At 34.8% G+C, this 27,043-nt stretch overlaps 2 protein-coding genes across 3 annotated transcripts in view; both read right to left on the bottom strand.

Annotated features, from left to right (window-relative positions):
- Window positions 1–542: 542 nt before the first annotated feature.
- Window positions 543–9,460, bottom strand: LOC125678621 (uncharacterized). Its single transcript, XM_048917201.2, has 3 exons — window positions 9,005–9,460; window positions 7,205–7,561; window positions 543–1,212 (listed from the first exon to the last, which is right to left on the bottom strand). Exons 1-3 carry the CDS (start codon window positions 9,066–9,068, stop codon window positions 725–727), a joined length of 909 nt encoding a protein of 302 aa, XP_048773158.2. The 5' UTR covers window positions 9,069–9,460; the 3' UTR covers window positions 543–724.
- Window positions 9,461–12,062: 2,602 nt separating this feature from the next.
- LOC125678644 (CD109 antigen-like) overlaps window positions 12,063–27,043 on the bottom strand; it is a 28,274-nt gene continuing 13,293 nt past the window's right edge. For both annotated transcript variants that reach the window (XM_048917244.2, XM_056163023.1), the window contains exons 17-37: window positions 26,572–26,706; window positions 26,265–26,319; window positions 25,684–25,812; window positions 22,882–22,996; window positions 22,401–22,518; window positions 22,029–22,148; window positions 19,750–19,866; window positions 19,362–19,493; window positions 18,946–19,117; window positions 18,621–18,809; window positions 17,280–17,358; window positions 16,751–16,928; window positions 16,415–16,519; window positions 16,089–16,260; window positions 15,629–15,897; window positions 15,334–15,495; window positions 15,047–15,109; window positions 14,703–14,842; window positions 14,372–14,549; window positions 13,748–13,853; window positions 12,063–13,599 (exon numbers count right to left, since the gene is read on the bottom strand). In XM_048917244.2, the coding sequence (XP_048773201.1) occupies window positions 13,412–13,599; window positions 13,748–13,853; window positions 14,372–14,549; window positions 14,703–14,842; window positions 15,047–15,109; window positions 15,334–15,495; window positions 15,629–15,897; window positions 16,089–16,260; window positions 16,415–16,519; window positions 16,751–16,928; window positions 17,280–17,358; window positions 18,621–18,809; window positions 18,946–19,117; window positions 19,362–19,493; window positions 19,750–19,866; window positions 22,029–22,148; window positions 22,401–22,518; window positions 22,882–22,996; window positions 25,684–25,812; window positions 26,265–26,319; window positions 26,572–26,706 (2,922 nt within the window). In that variant the 3' untranslated portion in view covers window positions 12,063–13,411. The remainder of the gene's footprint in view (window positions 13,600–13,747; window positions 13,854–14,371; window positions 14,550–14,702; window positions 14,843–15,046; window positions 15,110–15,333; window positions 15,496–15,628; window positions 15,898–16,088; window positions 16,261–16,414; window positions 16,520–16,750; window positions 16,929–17,279; window positions 17,359–18,620; window positions 18,810–18,945; window positions 19,118–19,361; window positions 19,494–19,749; window positions 19,867–22,028; window positions 22,149–22,400; window positions 22,519–22,881; window positions 22,997–25,683; window positions 25,813–26,264; window positions 26,320–26,571; window positions 26,707–27,043) is intronic.

The raw sequence follows: 27,043 nt of genomic DNA, 5'->3' as shown, positions 1-27,043 counted from the left end.
TCAGACCCCGAACTTTCTTACCCACTTCTTCGTCGGGGGCATCCAGACCTGGTTTCATCTTCTAAAGACGTTCTACCGCGTTTGAATTCCCCAACCCAGAATTTAACATGAGCATAAGATGGTGCAGAAGACCCATAAACATCAGCTAACTCGCCCATGTATTTCCTTGCCTGTTTTACCTTTTAAATACAAGTACCGAATTATAACACGGTACTCCACTTTAGATGAAAAGCATCTTATTAAAGAATGACTCGATACGCGTGCAATTTTGTACCCAGGAATAAAACATGTATTGAAACAAGGCATGCAACTCGTGACCGTCTCGGTCGATCGGAAATGGGATAGGCTGGTTACTTGTTGACTCGCCCTCGTATTCTATATATAACAGCATGACTCTTCTGGGGGTTGCCTAACACATGCAATACCCCAACACCTCCCGAAAACAATTTCCAGAAGTCAAATTCTAATTTGCATGTACTTTTCTTTTGTAACGATGTGTTTTTAAGGTTCACATTTGAAAAAAACAAATCCAACAACTTGGAGTGAGGCACAAATAAAATTCAATTACCAATGACTACATAACAGACTAGCAACAAAAACAATTACATGTTGAATGCTTTGTAATTAACAGACAAATATGTTTCATAAAAAGTGTTGAATAATTCGTATCCCTGCGTACAGTCATCATTATTCAAAGGCAGCCTTTTTTTCGATAGGAACTATTTTAAATATATAATAAATCAGCAGGCTCATCAGCTGGTGCATCAGTAACGACCTGGAGAGGTCTGGAAAAGGCTCTAGGATGCGTGGTGCTCTGTTGGAAATTCTCGTGTTCACTAGGTACAGCGCCGTGACCGCGGTCTGGATGGGGAGTAGTTTTAAAACTGTTACTGGGCGACACTTGGTTTTTATGCACAGTGTCTTGCGGAGGGCTTATATTGCTCACTGTTTGTTTGTTTGACGTCACTCGTCTCATTGGTCGTCTGCTGCCAATGGTAGGAGCGTGAATGGTTATGTCGATGTGTCCGTTACTCTGTTCGTTAACTCTTTCACTGTGTCCCCCTGGGTCGTGACCTTGGTTTGGTAGCGTACTACCTTGTACTACAGCGTCATAAGCTGGTGGCGGCGACATCGGTAAATTACCTGGAACGGATCCCGGGGGACATTCATCATACGCTGGAGGGGCCAATGGGCCATCTTCCGGTTTAGGATCTACAATGATAAACTGTGTTCTATTAACTAATCAAAAGTTCTGGTGTCATACGAAACGAAATAATCGATGTTAAAAACTATTCTAATTCAATAATCCTGCATGGTGGTACATCTTCGAATGTTTGACTTTTGTTAAACGTCCCAGAAAAGACAAGTCATCCGTATCTAGCGCAAAGAACCAGCTTTGTGTGTATCACATTATACACCATGTCAATGTAGTGATGTCACCCCTACCACGAAGCGGGGGAGGGGGGGGGGGTCAGACTCACGACCTGCAGAGGCAAATACATTAAAGCAGAGACATATTTCTGATCAAAGACATTGCTAATGTTGTAAAACCAAGTCAGAATTCACATGAATAGGAATACCATTCATAGTATGTAAAAAAAACAACAACAAAAAAAACACCTAGAAATTAGACTGAATATAAAGATTCAGAAAAGTTTCAATGTAGTAAGATTTTATTGTAATCCCAGCATTCCAATCTTTCTGTATAGTAAGATTTTATTGTAACCCCAACATTCCAGTCTCTATGTGTAGTAAGATTTTATTGTAACCCCAACATTCCAATCTCTATGTATAGTAAGATTTTATTGTAATCCCAACATTCCAATCTCTAAGTGTAGTAAGATTTTATTGTAATACCATCCCTCCAATCTCTATGTGTAGTAAGATTTAATTGTAACCCCAACATTACAATCTCTATCTGTAGTAAGATTTTATTGTAATCCCAACATTCCAATCTCTATGTATAGTACGATTTTATTGTAATCCCAACATTCCAATCTCCATGTATAGTAAGTCTGAATGTCTTTGACAGTGGTTAATTTTCTGTAAAATGTGTAAAAAATTCTATATCTCATGAATTAACGACAGTTAAATCCATGGATGAAAAGGACAACTGGCGATCCGGAAGGGGGAAAATGGACCTAGCCTTGGACTTCGAGATTACGACTTGGTCTCCGATATCTCAACATGGACTCCAAGACATAGCATCGGACTCCGAGATTGAGACTTGAACTCCGAAGTCAATTTCGACTCCGAAATGTCTCTCAAATGATTCGATACACTAGAGCATGTTCTGCGTAAGATCAGTTTTTAAATCGAGGCAATTTACTGACAAAAAAGTTGATGTAATAGGGGTTTCAACAGTTCGTTTAAAGTCAGCATTTCGCAGAAGTGCTAACGATCTAATTTACAAATACAACCTTTCATTAGGTCGAATGCAGTCTGACGTGTTTATACCAGTTGTTAGACCGTTCTTTACATATCAGTTTTAACTAGGGATTACTCCGTTTACCTTATCATGATACAGGGCTCACGGCGGATGTGACCTGTCAATGGGGATGCTTTCTCCTCATAGGCATCCGGGTATTTGCCTAACTCTTAATTTTGTATTCTTTACAGGACTTATTAAATTGGTCACCTTTTCACTCAGAAACCTAGACTTGGACTCCGAGATCTAGACTTAGTCCACGAAATCTGGGGCCTGTATTAAAAAACAACTCACGGCTTAATTTTTAGCATTCTGTTTTTCACTATTTTGCATTGACGTGAATGATCTTACAATAAACAGGACAATTCCAGTATGTAAAGAGATCATCAAATCCTATATATATAGCTCTAAACTAATATTTTCACCTCATTGCTGCGAACAATAATGGAATGTATGCGAAAAATAGATTAATTGCGCGCATCAACTACTCTATTAATTTGTACGCGCATCAAATCAATTACTACACTCATCAATTCCATTTACGTAGCTCATTACCACCAAGACTTGTACTTTTCATGACACAAGGTCAAAAGATGGCAATTCAAAAGTTTTGTGAAATTGTTTGTTTAGTTAGCCATATTTTGTTTCCAATTTTTCTTACTGGTTCGAAACAGAGAACCCATGTTTCGTCACCAGTAACAATGTTTGCAAATTGTCTTTGATTGAATTTGGGAAACATTTTGTACTCGTACCCGTTTTTTTGGTCATCTATCAATATATGCGGCATCCATCTGGCAGAAATCCTTCGTACTTTCTAAATACGCTTCAAAATGAAACGCACCCGCGATAGTGATATGCCAACAGCTTTGGCAATATCACGAATTGTGTATCTACCATCATTTTCAATTATTTCCCTGACTTTTGAGACATTTGCCTTGCCTGTTACAGTCACAGGTCGGCCAGATTTTGCTGCATCTTTGACGGACTCTGTGCCAGTCAGAAATTTCTTTCTCCACCTACGAACTGTCTCATAAGATACGTTATCAGACCCATAAACTTCCCCCAATTCAGTAAAAATCTGCATTACCGAATGACAGTTTTGTGCAGACTTTTATATAAGCTCTAATTTCTTCAATATTCTCAACCCGTTTCCCAACCATTGTTACAATAGTCGTCAACGACTGGCTCGAAATGAATATAACTTTAAAACTATGTGGAGCTGAAGGCTCGTGTTTATACCGTTGGATAGGTATTGAATAGAGCTATTCAGGAGTATCGCCATTCACGAAATCATGCAAAACGTTATCGTGCTGTGGTGCAATACGCATTACATATCGAACAACTCTCGTAAATAGTTTCTGGGGGCCCCAAGATGATGAATCAGAGACCTGATATATTGATTATGAGATATGGTTCCATGATCTTACACTGAGAATAGACTATAAGTAAAATTTTCAAATTGATCCAATTCATGAAATCTTGATATTCATAAGTCATTTTGAGATAATATTTCATATACGATTCAATATGACAAGAAAGAATTCGTGTGATTTAAACAAGGCAAGGGTATACATGTATACATATTTTTATTTTTGACTAGGTTTCAATTGGTTATCATGTTTATGCCTGCCATAAACATAATTTCATGTTTTTGGTCATGGAGCCGGGAATCCAGCTGGACTTTTTAAGATTTAGGATCTCAGAGTTCAGGTCTCAGAGTCCAGACTCTCCAATAAGGACTTCGGGTCTCTAACCTAAGTAAACACCAGCATACGTCACTAACCTAAGTAAACACCAGCATATGTCACTAACCTAAGTAAGCACCAGCATACGTCACTAACCTAAGTAAACACCAGCATACGTCACTAACCTAAGTAAACACCAGCATACGTCACTAACCTAAGTAAACACCAGCATACGTCACTAACCTAAGTAAACACCAGCATACGTCACTAACCTAAGTAAACACCAGCATACGTCACTAACCTAAGTAAACACCAGCATACGTCACTAACCTAAGTAAACATCAGCATACGTCACTAACCTAAGTAAACACCAACATACATCACTAACCTAAGTAAACATCAGCATACGTCACTAACCTAAGTAAACATCAGCATACGTCACTAATCTAAGTAAACATCAGCATACGTCACTAACCTAAGTAAACACCAGCATACGTCACTAACCTAAGTAAACATCAGCATACGTCACTAACCTAAGTAAACATCAGCATACGTCACTAACCTAAGTAAACACCAACATACGTCACTAATCTAAGTAAACACCAGCATACATCACTAACCTAAGTAAACACCAGCACACGTCTCGAGTTTTGAACGCATTGTACACCCAACGGCCAACCACTCAAAATTACTTGTTTATCTTTAATATAAACGATGATACTTCCCGTGTAATTACAAGGTTGTTTCATTAATTGTCAGTCATATTCAGTCGGTAAATTTACCATTGTAGATCCGTTGGTAAGATAATTTAGACAACAATCACGAGCGTACATATTTTTAGTTAACCTTTAAAGACCCCGGTATAAATGTGTGGTGACACGAACAACAGACTTGGTCTTAATTAAACATATCAGCAAAAAAAAAAATCATTCTCGCCCTTCACAGTTCTAAGTCAAATAAGATTTGCAATATGAATCAATACGTTGAAGTGGATGCACAAATAAGAAACCAGTTAAAAGTTTAGTGTGTAATTGCCTCGATTTATTTCAAGAAATAATTAATGTGATTTATGAGAACTTTGCCTCTGTGTGCGTTCGCAGCCTTGATCAATATTCGATTGAGTATTGGTAGAGAGATTTCGTATGTGATATGTTATAGTTTAACATTTTTAATTAATACCTTCTTTTAAGGTTATTTCTTGAAAATTGGAGTCTTTCCCCCTATCAAGTATTCGGTTTCACAATACCGGGGCGTTTATTCTAAGCTGTTGATAGAAATCTAATCGATCAGATTACATCTATTCAAATACAAAGTTGCAATAAAGTGAACATTTACTATAGTCAGTAAATGTGTATTTTGTGGGCATTTTTGAAAATTCAGTTTATCAGATATTTCTTTGCTGGTTTTTTGTACTTTGTTAATCCAGATATGGAGTGTATATTAAGGATAATGTGACGGTAGAGGTTTCATCGGCAAAATAAATGACTGAACAACATGCACAAGAAAGACACGATGAATTGGCTGTGATCTGAGCCCCCGAAGCACCAAACTTCTCTACGTGTGTGTCACCTGTGGTTCATATTTCTTGTAAAGCTGATAAGATATATATGACATGATAACCTATAGTAAATCCAGGCTTAAGTTACTCGATCCCTCTACCAAGGGAAACAATTCACAGATTGATAAATCACTATTCATAAGTCTCATAGTGTTAACGATTTCTCTCAAATTTTTGAAAGGCAAGTGTTGCCAATATGATTGCAACTGTATTGTAGGCTGCAATCTCTGGAAAATGAATGATTTATTTTTTACCCGTTTACCCTGATATGCAGATTCAATGCATTACATTTGCTCAAGGCGTCGTGCGCGACTGGGGTGGTGGTGGTGGTTGGGGGGGGGGGTGGTCAGAAGACCAACCCCAAGCCGTGACAGACCCGATTCGTTGTCAATGGTGGCAACTATCAGTTAAAGTTGCTGGTCTTTTGGATGAAATAATAAAACTGGGGTCCAGTATGACGCTATTGATGTCAAACTGAAATATAGCCCAGAGAGCCAAACTAGGGCTAAATTTGTGTTACGTCACCTAAGGCTGGTGATGTGTCTAAATGAGTGAAAAACTCGGCCAAGAACCTAAGAACTCCAATCATGCCATTACTACAGAAGACAGTCTTACTGAAGTATCGCCTAACACGGATAAACAGTCTTACTGAAGTATCACCTAACACGGATAGACAGTCTTACTGAAGTATCACCTAACACGGATAGACAGTCTTACTGAAGTATCACCTAACACGGATAGACAGTCTTACTGAAGTATCACCTAACACGGATAGACAGTCTTACTGAAGTATCACCTAACACGGATAGACAGTCTTACTGAAGTATCGCCTAACACGGATAGACAGTCTTACTGAAGTATCACCTAACACAGATAGACAGTCTTACTGAAGTATCGCCTAACACGGATAGACAGTCTTACTGAAGTATCGCCTAACACGGATAGACAGTCTTACTGAAGTATCGCCTAACACGGATAGACAGTCTTACTGAAGTATCGCCTAACACGGATAGACAGTCTTACTGAAGTATCGCCTAACACGGATAGACAGTCTTACTGAAGTATCACCTAACACGGATAGACAGTCTTACTGAAGTATCGCCTAACACAGATAGACAGTCTTACTGAAGTATCACCTAACACGGATAGACAGTCTTACTGAAGTATCACCTAACACGGATAGACAGTCTTACTGAAGTATCACCTAACACGGATAGACAGTCTTACTGAAGTATCACCTAACACGGATAGACAGTCTTACTGAAGTATCACCTAACACAGATAGACAGTCTTACTGAAGTATCGCCTAACACGGATAGACAGTCTTACTGAAGTATCACCTAACACAGATAGACAGTCTTACTGAAGTATCGCCTAACACGGATAGACAGTCTTACTGAAGTATCACCTAACACAGATAGACAGTCTTACTGAAGTATCGCCTAACACGGATAGACAGTCTTACTGAAGTATCGCCTAACACGGATAGACAGTCTTACTGAAGTATCGCCTAACACGGATAGACAGTCTTACTGAAGTATCGCCTAACACGGATGGCTTCCTCCTCCTGGTCCTGTTGCTGCCGTAGGCGCCGCCGTTCTCGGCGTCTCTCCTGTCTCTCGGACTCAATGGTTCGAGCCCGGTCGGCATCGTTCTTCTTTTCGCAGTGACGTTTGATGCACACTCCAGAACACACTATGAGTAAAATGATTATGGGTCCCCCCACGAAAGATGCAATCAAAATCACAGTGAGGGTCGTTATACAACACAATTCGTCCGGGTCTGTGTTTTCGTTTCCGGTGCTGGGAACACAGCATCCTCCGATATCACAGTACTTGGTTATAACGACTCCCTGGTATTTCGCAGAACATGTATCCCCGCCATTACAAACTACAAAAAGGATACGAAAAGAGTGCTAACTTTTACTACTGCATCATTTATACAGATACGATATCGTAAATGTGGGTGTTTTTTAATAGGCATAGATCTGGTGAGTTATAGAATCTGTTACTATATATAATTTGTTTAAACTATGCACAATATGCCTGGGAAAGTCCTTTTATTTCAACCGTTACCGTTGCGTAGTTTGCATTGCTCATGAAGTCCTTGACCAATTTCGACTAACCTAGCAAACGGAGAAATGGTGAACATCGTAAAACTCTATGTAGTGATTCGATGTTTGTTCATACTATACGGGGTTGGGGTGGGAATAGTTTTTGCAGAAGGTGTGTATTATTCACAGGAACATTATTATGTGTGTGCAGGCATCCTTTAGAACAGAGTCTACTTTGTTAAAATAATCACTCATAAAAATTAAATATCAATACAAGATTATATAATTTTAATTCAATATTCGAGATGTTCACTTCCCAGTAGCAAATCAAGTGTTCCTAGTGTTGGTGGTTTACTTCTAAGCGAAAACCAATGTGAATGGTTTCTTACATAGAAATGATATTGATGAAACCTGCATTGATATGTTAATTTCATCTTAGGAAGAAAGAAATATGCTTAGATAAAATACGGGATTAAAAAAAATTCTACAATTTATCTCCAAGACACCGCAAAATGGATTTGGGACTCAACATTAATTATTTGAATAAGTAAATTAGTATCACTGCTGCTCCGCAATGGTTGGCTATGAGTGATAAAGTACACTAGTTTTGCATGAAATAAGATACGTGTCAATGACACTTGAAATGTTCTTTTATCCCCCAGCTTGCCAAAGTATCAGGGTGGTGATTTACATTCTAATCACAGTGTACATAAACCTGGCAGTGAAGAACCCTTGCCCAACAATTTTATTTTTTTGATAAATAGCAGCACAGGTTTTATTTTAGCACGTTTAAAAATGAAATGATCATTCTTTTAGGTTGTGGACAAGAGTTAATGCATTGCTCTCTATACACTAGAGTCGTCAGAGAGAGAGAGAGAGAGAGAGAGAGAGAGAGAGACTAAAACTTATTTTATGCAAGTGTTCTGATATAATACGATCGAATAGATACGCAAATATTCGGATATAGACAATCTTGAATTTCTGACAATAATATATAGTAGTACTCAATATCGATTTTTCCAAAGAATAAACTATCTTTCGGTTTTCAATTTTGTTTTATCGTTCCATTTTTATTTATACGAAAGGTATTCTGATATCGTAATAGCAAATTTCACTATTTCAAGGTGTGTAAAACTCAGCTATTCGAGTCTTGATAAATCATGCGAAGGGAGATATCTAGTTCAGATTTCTTTTCCATCAATAGATTTGTATCATTTAATTACATTTTAAAAGGAGCCGCAAGTTCTCCCCAAGAAAACTTATGTCCAAGTTTAAATTACCTGGTACGAAAACTCCGACCAATATAACACATTTCACAAAGTTTGAAACGGACCAGAAATTCATATCCAGATGTATCCTAAGAAAACAAATCCAGCCATGACTAGGTCCAGAGGAATTAAACTGGCCTTTTCGATAGACGAGCTATCAGTCCAAAAAAACATCGACCAAAACAATTTCAAAAGTTCCCCTATACCGTGATCCACGGCTGTGCGTGTATTCGGAACAAAAACAGCCCTTTAAAAAGAAATGTATCTTTAGATCGGGTCGTTGTAAAAAGTATTGTCTTAAGGTTTTGTTCTTCAGATCCCGTTTGGCAATTGCTTACATACGTTCCGCCACTCAACATATTGTTTTATTCAGTCAAAAAATACATCTAAACTGCGCATACAGTCCCTAATCTCCCGCATGACTGATGGGCGTTCTCGTCTAAATACAGTCTGCATCAAGGTGCTTTAGTCATTCCAATCAACCGCACCATTAATCGGGTAAAAATAAAATATATCTGAAGATTTCCATTTTAGCATGCTTCAACAAGATGAAAATAGATTATTATTCTGAGACTACAATTGCAGGCGTTTTCTCGCTAAGTTTTTAGCCAACCTAGAAATTGATTATGTGGAAGAGTGATTTACACCCATTCGAGATATACATGTACATTTATCGTTAAGTGATTGGAAATTTTATGCATATGATTGTACAAACTGATTGGAGTCCATGTGAAACCTTGTGAATAATTGGGTTGTGTCTATACAAAACGAGTTTTGGCAACGAGAGATGCCAGAACCGATAACATGGCCTCTAAGTCTGTCCCGTGTCTTCAGATGAAGTGATAATTTTGATATTCGGCTTTAAACATACCTCAGGTTACCTAAACTGTCCATTCAAGTAGGTTTTCGAAATACTTGTACAAGTTTGCCAGTCATCCATCTTCTGGTCCCCTCCTCCTTTTAATTTTGTCAGACACGTACATCATAAACATTTCATTAAGGCAACACATACCAAATAATATATTCCAGTGAGAGGCTGGGAGTCTGCCTTGAACCTCCCAGTGGGTCCAAGCCAAGCCCTAATGGGGTGGGTGGGGTTGGGATGTTGGGGGGGGGGGGGGGGGGCAGCCAGTTGACAAGATAAGAGACTTACATTTTAGTGTTTTTGGACATATAATCTATATGAAACTAGGAAGAAATGTTTTAGCACACTAGAACTGACGTCTCCCCTTCCATTTTCCATAGTTTTTAAAAAAATATTTAGGGATAATCTTTTAAGTGGAAAATTATGAGTTTCGTATATGTATATGTGCAGCGCTTCAACCAAGGAACAGTGTTGTGAATATTTGATAGTAAATTGAACTTACCAACATACCAGACCGGTCGCGGTAGCTCAGTGGTAGAGCGTTCGCTTCGTAAATGGGAGGTTGTGAGTTCGATCCAACATACCAAATATCAAAGGCCCTTGTCAAAAGACAAAAAAGTTGTCGTCCAGACAAAAAAATTCCCCCAAATTCTATTATTTAACGTTTACATAAAAGGTCATCAAAAATGGCAGCCACACACTGTCTTATCATGGTATGCCAACAATTCAAATATCAATGGCTTATGTCAAGACAAAAAAATTAAGGTCCGGACAAAAAATTCGATTATTTGACCTTTACATAAAAAAGGTCAATGGTCATAAAAAATGGCATGCGACTGTCTTATCATGTACACCCACATACCAAAATCCAATATAAAAAGACAAAAAGTTATGGTCTCACAAAAAAATGCCCAAAAAAGTTCTATTTGACCTTTACACAAAAGGTCAAAGGTCATAAAAAAGGTACATGACAAACTGTCTTATCAGGGTATACAACATACCAAAGGTCAATGTCAAAAGACATACCATAGGCCACATTGTTCACCTGAGCCGGCATGGTCAAGGTCAACACCAAAGTAGAACAAGGTCTTGCCATTAAGAATTTATATTCAAAATATCAAATAGTTCAGTAGATATTAAATAGGTCAAGTTTGTCTTAAAGTAGGTCAAACTCCAGGGTCAAAAGATCAAACATTGTTACAATGTCTTGCCGTAAATAATCTCTATACAAAATATGAAAGCTCTACCTAAGGCCAAGTAAAATTAATTAGTAGATTATCATTCAAACTTCACAAAAAAATGGGGCGGGTGGGAGGATTTTATTTTTTATTTTTCACCATGGTATTTTTGACCTCAAAAATGCCTTCTCTCATTGAGAAAAGGCTTTATAAATCATAATTACATGTGTATTTGGGTTTCTAAAAGGCAAAGTGAAACCAAGTACATTTACGATACCGGACCGGACATAAAAATATCCGGAAATCGTAATTTTGAAAAATAAAAAAAATCGGGGTGGGGCGATTTTCGAGGGGCGCACGGGAATGATAATCTACTAATTAATTTTACTTGGCCCAATATAGTTCCTGGTATACTTGTTAGGTTATGTTTTCTCAAAAGTAGATCAAACTCAGTATCCAAGGTCAAAGGACAAGATTCATTTGAGCAAACTTGAATCCCCTTCACCTAGGGATGCTTTGTGCAAAGTTTAGTTGAAATTGGCTAGCTGGTTCTGGAGATGTTTAAAATTTCTCTGTGTGTTTTTGCTATTATCTCCCCTTGGAGAAAGGTGTTGCTCTTCATTTGAAAAAAAAACTTGAATCCCCTTCACCAAAGGATGCTTTTTGCCAGTTGAAATTGGAAGAAGAACAGGAAGAAGAATTCGCACTAAAACAATGGAAAGGGAAACACTGAATCATACTGGTAAGGGGTGGGTTGGGCACCGTTACTGGATTGGTTCAGTCAAGGTGCTTCCCTAGTTTTCAATTTTATAATAACAAATGCCCCACTTTTAATCCTTATAATTTAGTTCATCCTTTGGTGAAATACAAGAATCTCTTGTTCATAAAAGTAAACAAATTGAAACTCTTCATTGTGCAATCCAGCATAGTAATCACCACGTAAATAAAATATCAAACTAAAGTGGGAGGAATTTAAACTTAGATTATCAGCTTATCATTAGACATGTATCTCAAAACAAATACCAAATATATTATAGAATTACAGTTTATTTTATACTGCATATAAAAAGTTAGTGTACATCTATGTACAAATAAATGTGTATACAGTTACAAAAATGTAATTTACAGAGAGTTCTATATATATATACAGAATTTGTTAATGATATTCACAATGACTGTTCATCCTTTGTAGAAAATAATGAACTATACATATGATATAGACATTCATTCCACACTTAATCTATAAAAATAATATTCATGAAAAGAATGATTGCATATAGTCTAGGACCTGGAAAAGTTCACATTCACTAATGTCCAAATGTGTACAACAGTCAGAAAGGGCTACCTGTAGAGTTGCAATTCATTACAGGTAGACTGTTGCACAATAATATGTAATAAAAGCATGGAATACATGTAAATTTTAATCACATTTCCTCTCTCACAACACCTGCATTTCATACTCCAGAGTACAAAAATTGTAACACACTTAACAATATTGACATGTAACTTCCATAAAAAATATACAAAAAAAGCATCCATTCTAGAATAATACAAAATGATGTCTTCAAATCACATGTTAAAATATATTTCACTGAATAATCACCAATATGGAAGAAGAAAGACACTATCTATTTGATAAATTATCACGATTAACACTAATCTATGATGTATGTGATATGTATGTAAAATGTGGTGTTCTAAACTTGATTATCAATATTAAGCAATGTAAAGATAAAAGCTAGTTCTCTTCCCTTTAAAGATAACAAAAATTGGAATGATAACTTTTCATTTATATGATAACTTTTCTTTTATAGGATTGAGATCCATGATATTTTAGCTTAGAAACACTATCAAGCAAGAACATGTGTTAACCTGGAATTCATCAAATGGCCGTATCTCTTTCTGTGGACAATTATCTATTGACAAATTAAGAAAAGTCATTTTGTAACATCAGGACTGCTAGTTTCTAGGAGATGCTATGGCACTTTGATATATGTCAAGATAGCAATTTGTTTATACAACTGCTTTCTCTGCACGAGTAGTCACAAATGCTTTAAACACTTGCCATATTAATGCAATATAAATCACAATTACACACACAACCTTTTCTTGATATGTAACTTTGAGAAAATATCTCCGACCAATTCATAAATTGTACAGATGTGTAAAACATAAATGGGGAAATGGCAATATTTCTATATAAAAACAAAAACTGATATGTTGTCATATTAAACATAGAACTGGGTATGTGAAACTTATTTCTCCTGATTCTATGAGGAAAATATGCCTATTATTGGATTAGGAATGATCCAAAATCATTTGTCGTATTACAATGGAATGATTTGAGTCAAGTCACACACAGTAAAAGTTTCACTGCTAGGAAGTCCGCAACATGTATCTTTGTAGAACAAATCCAATGATGAGTGAAATTAACGTAAAGCTGGCTTTAATTACTGCACCGACATTGAAGAAGGGACAATACGGACATTGGTATGAACCACACACATAGCACACGTTGAGATTAAACAAACTGTATGTAGAATACAGTGTCGTGTTGTGCATGCCTAGGACAAAAAGAAATATTCTTATTAGAGTTCAAAGCCTGATGTTACGGCAACCAATAATTGATTCAATCAATTTGCAATAAATGTAGTAAGATAAATATAAGTCACTTTTTCAAACCTTCAAAATGGATTCTGATTTAAGTTTTACCTGGTTCATAGTAATCATAGACCCTGATCTTGTGCTGAATGGTCATATTAGCGACCGGGTACCATCTGTGGGCCTCCAAGTCCACGCAAGTCTGTCGCTGATCAAGCTGCCAAAGATATTCAGAAAACAATTGTCTTAACAAGTTAAAAAATACAATATGTAAGTCATATCACGTACAAAGGACTTCTTTTTGTGGGTACAAATTTGTGGTTTGAGAAATATTGTCTTGATTTCATGAAAGTAAATGATTGTTCTCTTAAATCATAGTAATAACACAGTTCTTCTTTTTTTTTTCTCTCGAGGGGATTTGAATTCATGGACATGTTTGTTCCATGAACACAATGAAATAAAACTCTTGAAAAAATTAGAATTTTGAAGCATTTCAGAAACAAATGAAGTCTGAGGCCCCACCCCTTCAATGAATGTATTGAAAACTACATGCATATATTAATTATCATAACTTTTAATTAATTCTAAAGTGTATGAATTAAGGTTTACAATTAGGCTCTTGATTTCATTCAAATTAAAACTGTGGACCATTTCAAAATCTAATACAAACTGATTTACACATATACACTTTCAGATAAAATCATATATCAACAAAAATGGCATGCTTTTACTTACATATTCAAAATAAAAGACCACTTTTCTAGCATAGAATTCAGCTCTCTTGAGATTTGCTGGTGAAGTAGGGTTATTAACAAGGGCTCGTAAGGTATCATTCATAATCACATATCCGGAGGGAATGTCAACTTCCAAAACCGCCAAACCAGACTGTTTGCTGCGAGCTTCATACACCCAGCTAGTCATACAAAACAAATTCATATAGTTTCAATACAAGGAAAAAGGAACGATGAAAATGCATTCACCCTTACATGATTATTAACAATAACATGGGAAAAGTACACTTTGAAACGAAATGCTCTGCACTGATGAAGAAAATTCTCCTGCTCACCTGACGCAAGGTGTCATTCTGATTGTGGAGAAATTCCTCCCACTGAACTCAATATTGTAGTTGTCTAGGAGGAAGAACTGTATTGAGTCGACAGGATTTCGGACTTGCCAGACATATTCTACATTGACTGTTGTTGTCAGCTAACAAAAATAATACACATCGTAAGCACAGAAAAATAATACACATCGTAATCACAGAAAAATAATACACATCGTAAGCACAGAAGTTAAGTTTACTTCAGAAAGAACAATCTTTATGCAGAAAACCTTTTTCCACATTGTTTTTATTGTAAACATTTATCATAGTTTAAATATTCACAAGTTAACTTTAATTCCCAGAAATACCTGAATCAAAGTTCTTCCTGTTCCCTTCACAGCAACTCGAACTTGACCAAACACTTTGGGCAGCTGTAATATAAACATAGTAAATAGAAAATATCTGTAACAACACATTATTTTCATGGAATATATCAGAATTTTGCTAATGATAGAATCGACATCCTCAATGTGGTTAAATTGACTAGGACAAAGGAACATTAAAGATGATGAATGATTAAATTCATTTGGAGTTCTAGAAGTGGAAACCTGCCTGGTTAAAATATCGTCATACAACCTATCCTTTAGATATTTACCCAGGTTTCCTGCATTTCTGTGTAGTTTTCTTTGGTCATCATGAATTCATCCCTCCAGTCGGGGGAAGCAGACGATTCCAATTTCAGATCCATGCTGAACACATTCCTGTTAGGGTCAACCAGGGTGAACTCGAACAGTGCATCCATAGCTACCAGAGTGTCCTGAAAGAGGAGACATGCACATCAAAATTAATACTTTCCAATATTTCTTATTTGGTAAAGAAATGATATGAAGCCTGTACTGCCGATAAATAGATGATGTGATTTTAAGCTGTATCAGGAGAACAATGATCACCTGGGTGGATGCAAAGGCAGCAAAAGTGTTCCTCATGGTCTGTAACCATTTCATCATGGAATCTCTCTGTTCTTTGATCAGTCCACTGGTACTGTCTGTGTTTGTGGTGGCTCCGTAGTGATTGATGTGTGCTAGCAAGGCATACCCTGTAGACTGAACAGCATAGCCATCGTTGATCAGGGGTAGCCTTGGCAACAGGTACAAGACAGTGTTGACATACCTTGAGGGGTTTTCTCTGATTGGTGAGTCAGAAAAGTAATGTTCAGGTTCTGCAATAAAAATAATTAATGTTTACAGGCTAACTTATTCCAATTGTACAATGGACTGTTTCCCATGAATTACCTTCTCTGAAAATGTACCTTTCACTGTACAAAAAGAAAACTGTTTTATTTAGTATAATGAATCTGCTAATCTTTGATGATACTAATTGTATAAGATAACTTAGTTTATTCATACATACTTGTATATACATGGGTCCACAGCTGATCGAACACAGAACGACTTCTCGTACTACCGAGAGACAAAGCATAAGAAGTGATTGATAAATGGAATACTTCGGTGATTTTGGACACCTGTTGAGACAGGTACTCGGAGGCTCTCTGTTTGGCCTTCTCCATACAGCTCTGGGATTCCTGTCAAGAATATTTCGTTAATCGTAATTACGCTGCACTTTCATAGCAACTGATGGAGGATGGTCATAGATATACTGCGCTGCAAACCTTAACTTGCTGTGTATAATTATCATTATATGTTTATAAACAAAAATAGACCAGATTGTTAACGTACCATAGATGTATCTTTTATCTTATACAAGGCGATCAGGACGTAAGCTGTCAAAGGCACAGGATGTGCTCGTAACGTGCCATTCTCAATGGCCTCATTCAGAGATCCCTGTAATGAACACACAAATATCAATTCTGTTGATAACAGAGAGAAACATTGTACTGAGCTGATTACAGAGGGAAACATTGTACTGAGCTGATTACAGAGGGAAACATTGTGCTGAGCTAATTACATACTGAAAGTCTACAATACACATATCATTTACACGTAAAGTCTCTGAGAAGTCGTAAGGAATTTCAATATTGAAAATGTGAACAAATAATTCCGTTGAATACTCACAAAGTTCCGATCATACACGGGGACTCCAGGCAGCTCATTGAACTCCCCTGTCACATTATGCTGCTGGCTACACAACCAGAGAACCATTTTGTTAATCAGCTCCAGGGGAATGAAGAACTCCTTCTCCCACTCACCAAACTTTGCTTGAAATAGCGTCTTTGCCACGAAAGCTGTCAGCCTACAAAACAATGCAAAATAAAACCCTCTGACCCACAATAAATGAGTAAACACGATTGAAATACTTTACCCTCATGGAAACAAAAATTAAAATTAATGGATAGCATGAAGGAAATCGGATTACTTCTTTACCAAAGAGTAGGACTCACCCTTCATGAATCCAATGATTTACGTGTACCATAAATTTTTTTCTATCAAAATTTTTAAAGTCTGGAAACAAGACATTCTAAGGATTTACATGTAGGCACTAAACTACAACATGAACTATAAAGTTCAGCAGAATATCTTTCTTTAAACTTACCACACACTTGGTTTGTGATCATCTCTGAACATACGGAAAGATTAAACTTACCACACACTAGGTTTGTGATCATCTCTGAACATACGGAAAGAACCATCCTCATTCATGTATCCCATCTGTCTTTGTAAAGCTGCAAAAGATGAAGGTGTGGAAAAAATCAATGATTACAGCTTCCATATGTGTTGAAACCAGCAGTCAAATTCAAATTGCTTAATACAAATCAGTTTTTGGGGGGATGCAGAGTGCTAATTTTGGCCTACTATGGTGATGGGTTCTAAATTGTCAAAGTAGACCCTTATACACTAACATAGTAGATATCAATTTACAGCTGTAACATAGTAGATATTAATTTACAGCTGTAACATAAGGTTCACTGGCCTTGTTGGTCATCCGAGTATTAGTTAGAAGTATCAACAGCCCCAAGGTCTATGAAATCTATAATAATTTTCATGTTCTGCATATCTAAACTAAATTCTAATATTCAGCAGCAGTATAAAACATGATATGTTCTTACAACACAAATGCTTGCAAAAGTGCCCATACTGATGAAAAACTTTATACAATATTATATGTTACATTAACACGATATAACTATTTTGGACCCACACTAGAAACATAACCCTGGAGTTGTGAAATTCACAATCTGTTATAATCCCTTTCTGCTTTACCTAATTAGCATTCAGTTTTTATACAGTATCAGCAAAATTAAAGAGGTCTTTCAAATGATCAAGACAATAATCACTATAATTTTGGTCCCACCTTGAAACCAAAATCTCTACTCTTGGAATCATGAAATTTACAATTTGGTAAAGGGCTACCTACTCCTTTTAAATATCCATTTAGTTTCAATTTAGTATCAATAGTATTTATCTATTGAGATGTTTTACACATAAACACTATTTACCAAGTTTGACCCCACCATGGAGTTAGAACCTCTACCACGGGGATCATGAAATTTACAATTTTAGTGGAGATCTTGCTTTACATCACTATGCATTTGGTTTTTCTTAAAGATGTGAGGTTGTAGAAAGAAGATTGTTAAAAATTGGCCAATTTCTGGCAGTTATTGACTCATTCCCATGGCCACTATGATCAACTGCATATAGTGACTAACAATCTTACAAAATTTTAACAAACTGTTGAGCAGTTTCTGATGAGTTGCATCCATAAAGTCAAGCGTGATGGACGGACATCAGTATTTCTATGTCCCCTTCCGCTTTGCGGTGGGGAACAAAAATGTTCAATGTTAACACATGACAACCAATAACAGTAGGTCACCTGAGTCACTCAAATGACCTAAATATTACAACCAATAGCAGTAGGTCACCTGAGTCACTCAAATGACCTAAAATTACTGAAATACCTTTACCTCCTGCTATATGGTATTCTTACCTATATTCATGTATTTGAGGGATGTCTGAAGAACATCATTGCTGAGCTGTTGGTTGGCCTTTTTGAATTTGAGGGTCAGGAGATTGTATGCAAAATTAAACATGTTCATTTCTGCAGATCCATAAGGTCTGTACAAGATGTCCTCTGCTGTGGGGAATTCTCTAAAGAAACCAGGGGTCACTACGTCGCCTAATAAAAAAAATTCACCACATTTTAAAATTCACACTACCACACAGTCCTCCTGGCCTGCTCACACAATATGAAACAAGACTCGTTCTATCAACAGTTGAGACTAACACCGACTACAGGTGAATGAAATTCTTACCAAACACAGTGACCTGCCCTTTGGGCGACCCAGGAACATATTGGTGGTAACGCTGCTCGGGAACAATGAACTGATCCGAGACGTTCACTTTCAGATCGGGGATAATCATGGAGCCTGATGTAATCATGTCTATCAGGTAAGGAGTATGATAAAAGTTTTCTACTCCGTCAGACTGTAGAAAGAAAAGGAGATCATCACTTTACTGTTGTCTTCACGTACAGTGTCTGTACGGATAATTTCATGACTTAAATAGAAATGCAAATTGATGAATTATTTTCTAAAATGGAATTCATTAAAATCAGAATTTAATTCAAGAAATGCACTTCAAGACTGCAAGTTATGTACCACTACACATGATCAGGATTGTGAATAAACCTGACACAGGATAAACTTTTCTTTCAACATTCACTGCTCACCGTAATGTAAATGGTCTTGCTGACAATGTCTCGCTCCAGGAAACACCATGCACTAACTGTGAAGGTTAAATTGCCCTGCACCATATTGGGGACAATTGGCATAAAGATATCCTTTGATTCCCCAGGTTCCAGCTGACCAAATTAGAAAATTCAGATATGATTAAATCACAAAAGATCTAGTTTCTATCAGAATGGGGAATTTCATCATTTTCCTACTCTTAAATTAAAAAAAGAGTATACATGTACATATGTATACTATTAAGGCTATAAAAATTCAATAAATTTAGAATTTTTTTTATAAAGAATAAGAGAAATCTCATGCAATTCATGCATATTGTATGTTACAAATTTTAGCAATAAGGAATGTTTATAAATGCAGTCAACTTACAAAAACGATAGTTTGGTGGTCCCCATTGTGCCTTCTGGGCGCATATGACTGTACAAAGCCCTCATCTCCAACTAGGACAGAGTCATAGTCAGGTGAGCCCTCCATAGTCACCAACACCTGTTATAAACAATGATAAAAGTTACAGTCCTCTTACAAAAGTACTGTTCATCCTTTTAAATTCGTGAGACTTAATTTGTCCATCATTCTGTGAGAGTACAAGCCCTGTAAAAAGACTAGAAGTATTAAAGGTGATATTTGCTTAGATTGACACCAACATTTGGAATTTATATGACATAAAGTTGACACTGCTATTTTTCATGCAGTTTTCCTTCCATAAAATAAACTTAACATTTAAAAGCTGTAAATTTTCTTTCCAGTACACTTGGTGACAGAATAATTTTGTTTGTCCAAAGCTGTGCCTTACATTCACTTACAGGTAACTAAACCTGAGAGATTGTGGTAGTGAGTTTGAAATAGCACACAAATTTACAATAACTATTACTTTTGTAAGCTACAACTAATTCCCAGTTTTAAAAACTTTTTCTTGCTGCGATTCTGTTCTACTGGAGACAAAAATGAACACTTTCAAATTTTTCAATTCACTGTAAATTTTTCTAAAACTATTGTCCACTATAGTTAAAGTTGGCATCAAATGTTACAACTGTAAGTAAGAAAGAGTATTTTTGTTTCACAACCTCCATGTAAAAAAAACCCATGCACATATGGTACATATGTTATAATTTACCAGAATGTTTGACAAGACTTAAGATGCTATTTACTATAAATAACTGTAAATGTTAGAGACAAATTATGAGAAATTTAACTGTTCTGGACATGATCTTTTTTGCAAATTCAAATATAAAATTTTGTTTTTCTTAAAAGCTTTGAATTTTTATGGGGTCCAAGAGAAGTTACTTACTGCAGATGTATTCAATGATATGGAGTATTAATGTCATGGATTAAATTTTTTAATTTTTCTGTGGGTATGTGATTTCGCTGAGTTACATATGGTTTACATAAAAATAGTTTCCATACTTTGTGTCTGCTAGTATGAAATTACGTGGATTCTATGTTACTGTGGACTTAGCAGGAATATGTACATGGATACCACTGGTAAAAATGTTTGTTTACAGAATCATTATATTTTGTCTATTAGTTTTAGAATATCTTCATTTGTTTAAAGAGCAAGGCAGAATGATGGCCCTGTTTCACTTTAAAAATTTCAAAATACATATACCAGGTAGACTTAAAACTGAAATGTAGTAAAAACCTTTTTGAAGATAATGCATTAGTTTAGAAATATACAATCATAATCATGAATTTAAGGGATTTGAGCTAATTTAGGGTTTCAGCAGAAAATGTCATAATTTCTTTTTAAATTTCACAAACATTTTGCTTTGGAAAACATGGAGAACACATTTTCTTACGTCAGTTGGCACTAATCTTAAACCAAACTTTCAGATGAAAAAATGTAATGGTGTGCAAATATGCAAGTTTGAGAGGTAGGCAAGATTGTGTCTATACTTTCTAAAGCAATATATGCTCCAAATTTGAAATGTTTGGCCAAAAAATTAAGAAATTCAGAATTTTCATTAACTTTATGACCTTTCTGTGAACCTGGAATATATCATGTGTTTAAAAAACTGATAGTGCTTTTGAGATAGACATGCTCTGGTTTATCAAATGATCCTGATGACCTACAGTTTTGTCTATGCTTACTCCTCAAAATAGATGACATATAATTATACGATGTGAATCATTTGCTAAGGTTTTTGTGAAATTTACAGATCTACAATGTCGGAATCACCTACATGTAGTTAAAAATTAAAATTCTCAATGCAGACACATGTACTTTGTTTCCATCAATATTTCTGATGAATGTATACAATGAATGATGATATATATGATCATAGTGATGTTCCATTATTATCAATAATGCAATAAGAAATCATATAAACAAAACATCAGGATAGATAACTTTTGCCATGGGTAAATCTGTCTGTGATGCAAACCACATACAATCATACACTGTCAAATCATGATGAAAAATGCTTTATTGATTAAAAAAAATAATGAATACCTGATTTTAATTTAATGGATATGGTCTTTTCAATATTTCTGATTAAAAAAATTTGAAACTTTGACATTATAAATGAAAGATTTCAAATTTGTTTAACACGACGTGCCACGAGGAAATCATCAAGCAAACATTGTCATGGTGAGAATTCTGTTACCAATCCATTGTTTTGTGGAAATTTGTTTTTGTAAAGAGAACTTGCCTCTATGAACTCATCCCCGAACCAGTAGTTAAACACCGTGACTCTCACGCCCACTTGTTCTCCTCGGATGATGTGCTCTGGACACTCCACGATGATGTACATGTACCGAGTCGCATCATACTACACAGGAAAGAGAAAAAACTTGCGTAAGAAATTAGAAAAGGAAAAAAATCCTCAAATTTTCAGACAATACTTCTTGAAACAAGTGCCCTTAATGTATATCCTGCACATGTTCTAACTTTCACTAATAATCTGAGAAAAAATATGAATGAAGCATGAAACTGTATTTTATCATCATTAAGTCTAACTTTAGGGTATCATAAAATGGTTGAGACAGGAGAGCACTACATTATGACAATTACAGTGAATTACCTGTATAGGCTTTGGTTGGATCCCGAGACCTGTGTCCCGACTCATGGATGCTCCGTGAATGACCCACGTAAGAGGATATTTGGGTACCGTTACTCTGAAGTCCACTTCACCATCAGGCCTGTTATTAAAACATTTATACAGGTACACCAGTCACAAAAAGGAATCACTCAGTAATATATCCGAAACAAGATATTTATACAGGTACAACAGTCACTAAAAGGAATCATTCAGCAATACATCCCAAACAAGATATTTATACAGGTACACCAGTCACTAAAAGGAATCATTCAGCAATACATCCCAAACAAGATATTTGAATACACTTGTTTACACAATTATTAGTTTAGGATTCTACATTAACATTTATTAATCATTTGAATTTGAATATTTCATTTATTGCTGTGGTATCTGGTGTGATATAAAGTATCATTTATCATTATCTGTGGACAAATAAAGACTCTAAGAAAGTTGCAGCTCTTACTTTGTAAAAGTTTCTTTCCATGCCCAAGAACTGTCTTCATAAAACCTCAGCACCCGACTGACTCTGTTGATCATGTTCAGGGTCAAGTTATTGTGACGTGGATCCTCCATAGGACCTAAAGTGTACATACAGAAAAGAATTCAGAGTCAAGCCTGTCCGCAAAGGCTCATATGTAACACACAATGCAGTGCATACTGGCTAATATGAATTTCTTGCTGTTACAGGTATTTAGAAAGTGAATTTATTTCAATATCTCTGAAAATAGTATATTGTAGTGCTTAATAAAATGTCTTGAACATAAAATATCTTTTTTATTTTATCTTTCTGAAATTAATTGATTATGAAGGAGGAACACACATAAGTATAAAATTAAGTGATTATGAAGGATAAACTCACTTAAGTAGAAAATTAAGTGATTATGAAGGATGAACACAGCTAATTATAAAATAAAGTGATTATGAAGGATTAACACAGCTAATTATAAAATAAAGTGATTATGAAGGATTAACACAGCTAATTATAAAATAAAGTGATTATGAAGGATAAACACACTTAAGTAGAAAATAAAGTGATTATGAAGGATTAACACAGCTAATTATAAAATAAAGTGATTATGAAGGATTAACACAGCTAATTATAAAATACAGTGATTATGAAGGATTAACACAGCTAATTATAAAATACAGTGATTATGAAGGATTAACACAGCTAATTATAAAATACAGTGATTATGAAGGATTAACACAGCTAATTATAAAATACAGTGATTATGAAGGATTAACACAGCTAATTATAAAATAAAGTGATTATGAAGGATTAACACAGCTAATTATAAAATTAAGTGATTATGAAGGATTAACACAGCTAATTATAAAATTAAGTGATTATGAAGGATTAACACAGCTAATTATAAAATAAAGTGATTATGAAGGATTAACACAGCTAATTATAAAATAAAGTGATTATGAAGGATTAACACAGCTAATTATAAAATACAGTGATTATGAAGGATTAACACAGCTAATTATAAAATACAGTGATTATGAAGGATTAACACAGCTAATTATAAAATACAGTGATTATGAAGGATTAACACAGCTAATTATAAAATAAAGTGATTATGAAGGATTAACACAGCTAATTATAAAATACAGTGATTATGAAGGATGAACACAGCTAATTATAAAATACAGTGATTATGAAGGATGAACACAGCTAATTATAAAATACAGTGATTATGAAGGATGAACACAGCTAATTATAAAATAAAGTGATTATGAAGGATGAACACAGCTAATTATAAAATAAAGTGATTATGAAGGATGAACACAGCTAATTATAAAATAAAGTGATTATGAAGGATGAACACAGCTAATTATAAAATACAGTGATTATGAAGGATGAACACAGCTAATTATAAAATACAGTGATTATGAAGGATTAACACAGCTAATTATAAAATACAGTGATTATGAAGGATTAACACAGCTAATTATAAAATAAAGTGATTATGAAGGATTAACACAGCTAATTATAAAATAAAGTGATTATGAAGGATTAACACAGCTAATTATAAAATAAAGTGATTATGAAGGATTAACACAGCTAATTATAAAATACAGTGATTATGAAGGATTAACACAGCTAATTATAAAATAAAGTGATTATGAAGGATTAACACAGCTAATTATAAAATAAAGTGATTATGAAGGATTAACACAGCTAATTATAAAATACAGTGATTATGAAGGATTAACACAGCTAATTATAAAATAAAGTGATTATGAAGGATTAACACAGCTAATTATAAAATAAAGTGATTATGAAGGATTAACACAGCTAATTATAAAATAAAGTGATTATGAAGGATTAACACAGCTAATTATAAAATAAAGTGATTATGAAGGATTAACACAGCTAATTATAAAATAAAGTGATTATGAAGGATTAACACAGCTAATTATAAAATTAAGTGATTATGAAGGATTAACACAGCTAATTATAAAATACAGTGATTATGAAGGATTAACACAGCTAATTATAAAATACAGTGATTATGAAGGATGAACACAGCTAATTATAAAATAAAGTGATTATGAAGGATTAACACAGCTAATTATAAAATAAAGTGATTATGAAGGATTAACACAGCTAATTATAAAATAAAGTGATTATGAAGGATTAACACAGCTAATTATAAAATAAAGTGATTATGAAGGATTAACACAGCTAATTATAAAATACAGTGATTATGAAGGATTAACACAGCTAATTATAAAATAAAGTGATTATGAAGGATTAACACAGCTAATTATAAAATAAAGTGATTATGAAGGATTAACACAGCTAATTATAAAATAAAGTGATTATGAAGGATTAACACAGCTAATTATAAAATACAGTGATTATGAAGGATTAACACAGCTAATTATAAAATACAGTGATTATGAAGGATTAACACAGCTAATTATAAAATACAGTGATTATGAAGGATTAACACAGCTAATTATAAAATACAGTGATTATGAAGGATTAACACAGCTAATTATAAAATAAAGTGATTATGAAGGATTAACACAGCTAATTATAAAATAAAGTGATTATGAAGGATTAACACAGCTAATTATAAAATACAGTGATTATGAAGGATTAACACAGCTAATTATAAAATAAAGTGATTATGAAGGATTAACACAGCTAATTATAAAATAAAGTGATTATGAAGGATTAACACAGCTAATTATAAAATAAAGTGATTATGAAGGATTAACACACCTATTAAAGTGTATTGATATAACTTACAGTTTTGTTCATCGGCCCAATCTTGTGTACATGTTTTAATCATGTTACAGGTGTCATTGATGTGGTAACATGATGTTCCGGTGAAACAAGGTAAATACTCAGGGTCTTCCAGGCATTTTAATTCAGTGCCTAAATTAAGATATAGTAGTAAAAGATAAGTTTAAAGATAACCAAACAGAAAATAATGTAGGTGAGTATTGTTTTCTCATTTCTGACTGTGTAATTAGAACATTTGAAAAAATAAATGCATTTCAAGCAAAGAGACACAGGTGAAAAATTTTTATATCATAAAGTAGCGCTCATTTAAGTACACTTTGAGTAATTATCAAAAAAGCAAACTTTTAAATATAAAACATAAGGCCAGAAAAAAAAAACCCAAGTTGGTTTTGTTAAACATTGTCACTGACTTGACCAAGTTTAATTGTGGCAAACATGATGACTGCCCTTGAATTTCATCTTTTAAGCTCAAAATTTCGGTCTCACCAAAAGTAAAGTCTTATATAAAGGTATCACCAAGGTTTAACAGATGGACAAAAAGATCTTTGGGGAATAAAAATTGTTAAGAAGTGATTGCTGCTTACTAGTTACAGGGACTCGATTGACTGTAAGATCAGACATGACCAACAGCCCTGCATCCTGTAAAGGAAACCCACTCAATTAGAGTCAACTCCTTACATAGCACAGCCTTACTTTCATTCAAAATAATACTCATCAGAAAATAGATAAACTGAATCTTATTATGACATCTTTAATAAAAATTTATTAATTCAAAATACTCATGATGAAAACAAATTTTTACAAGGTTAATCACACATAAATCTTTATCATGTTTATTGAAAGTTCTTTGCTGAGCAAAATATTTTCAATATTGATAATGGCTATTTTTACCCTGAATGTTGTGTTGGCATCAATGCCATGGCCACTGGCAGTGTAGAATTTGTACTGGTATTCTACTTCACTCATTCTCCACAGGTGCTGCCAACTCTTTCGTCCAGAATCATAGGTATTTAGCTCGTCGATTATCTACGAGAAGTAAACATACCAAGAATTATAGATGTTTACTTTAGCTCGTCAAGTATTTATAAAAAAAATAAATTAATAAAGAGTTATACATATTTAGCGAAATTATCATCAATTATCTACTAAAAATACAGGGACGGGATTATCATCAATTATCTACTAAAAATACAGGGATGGGATTTTATTATTGCTAATGCTCACATGTATACATATTTCTCAAATCAATCTTTTGTCTTAATCTACATATGTACCTACTTGTAACTCAACAGAATGTTTGCTTCTTTTTGTTATAAATACAATGAAGATCGACATTGTGGTTTTTTGTTTTGTTTTGCATATT

The sequence above is a fragment of the Ostrea edulis genome, chromosome 1 (assembly GCF_947568905.1).
Source record: "Ostrea edulis chromosome 1, xbOstEdul1.1, whole genome shotgun sequence".
NCBI lineage: Eukaryota > Metazoa > Mollusca > Bivalvia > Ostreida > Ostreidae > Ostrea > Ostrea edulis.
The sequence above is the reverse complement of the archived record's forward strand: the minus strand, read 5'-3'. Positions and strand labels throughout refer to the sequence as shown.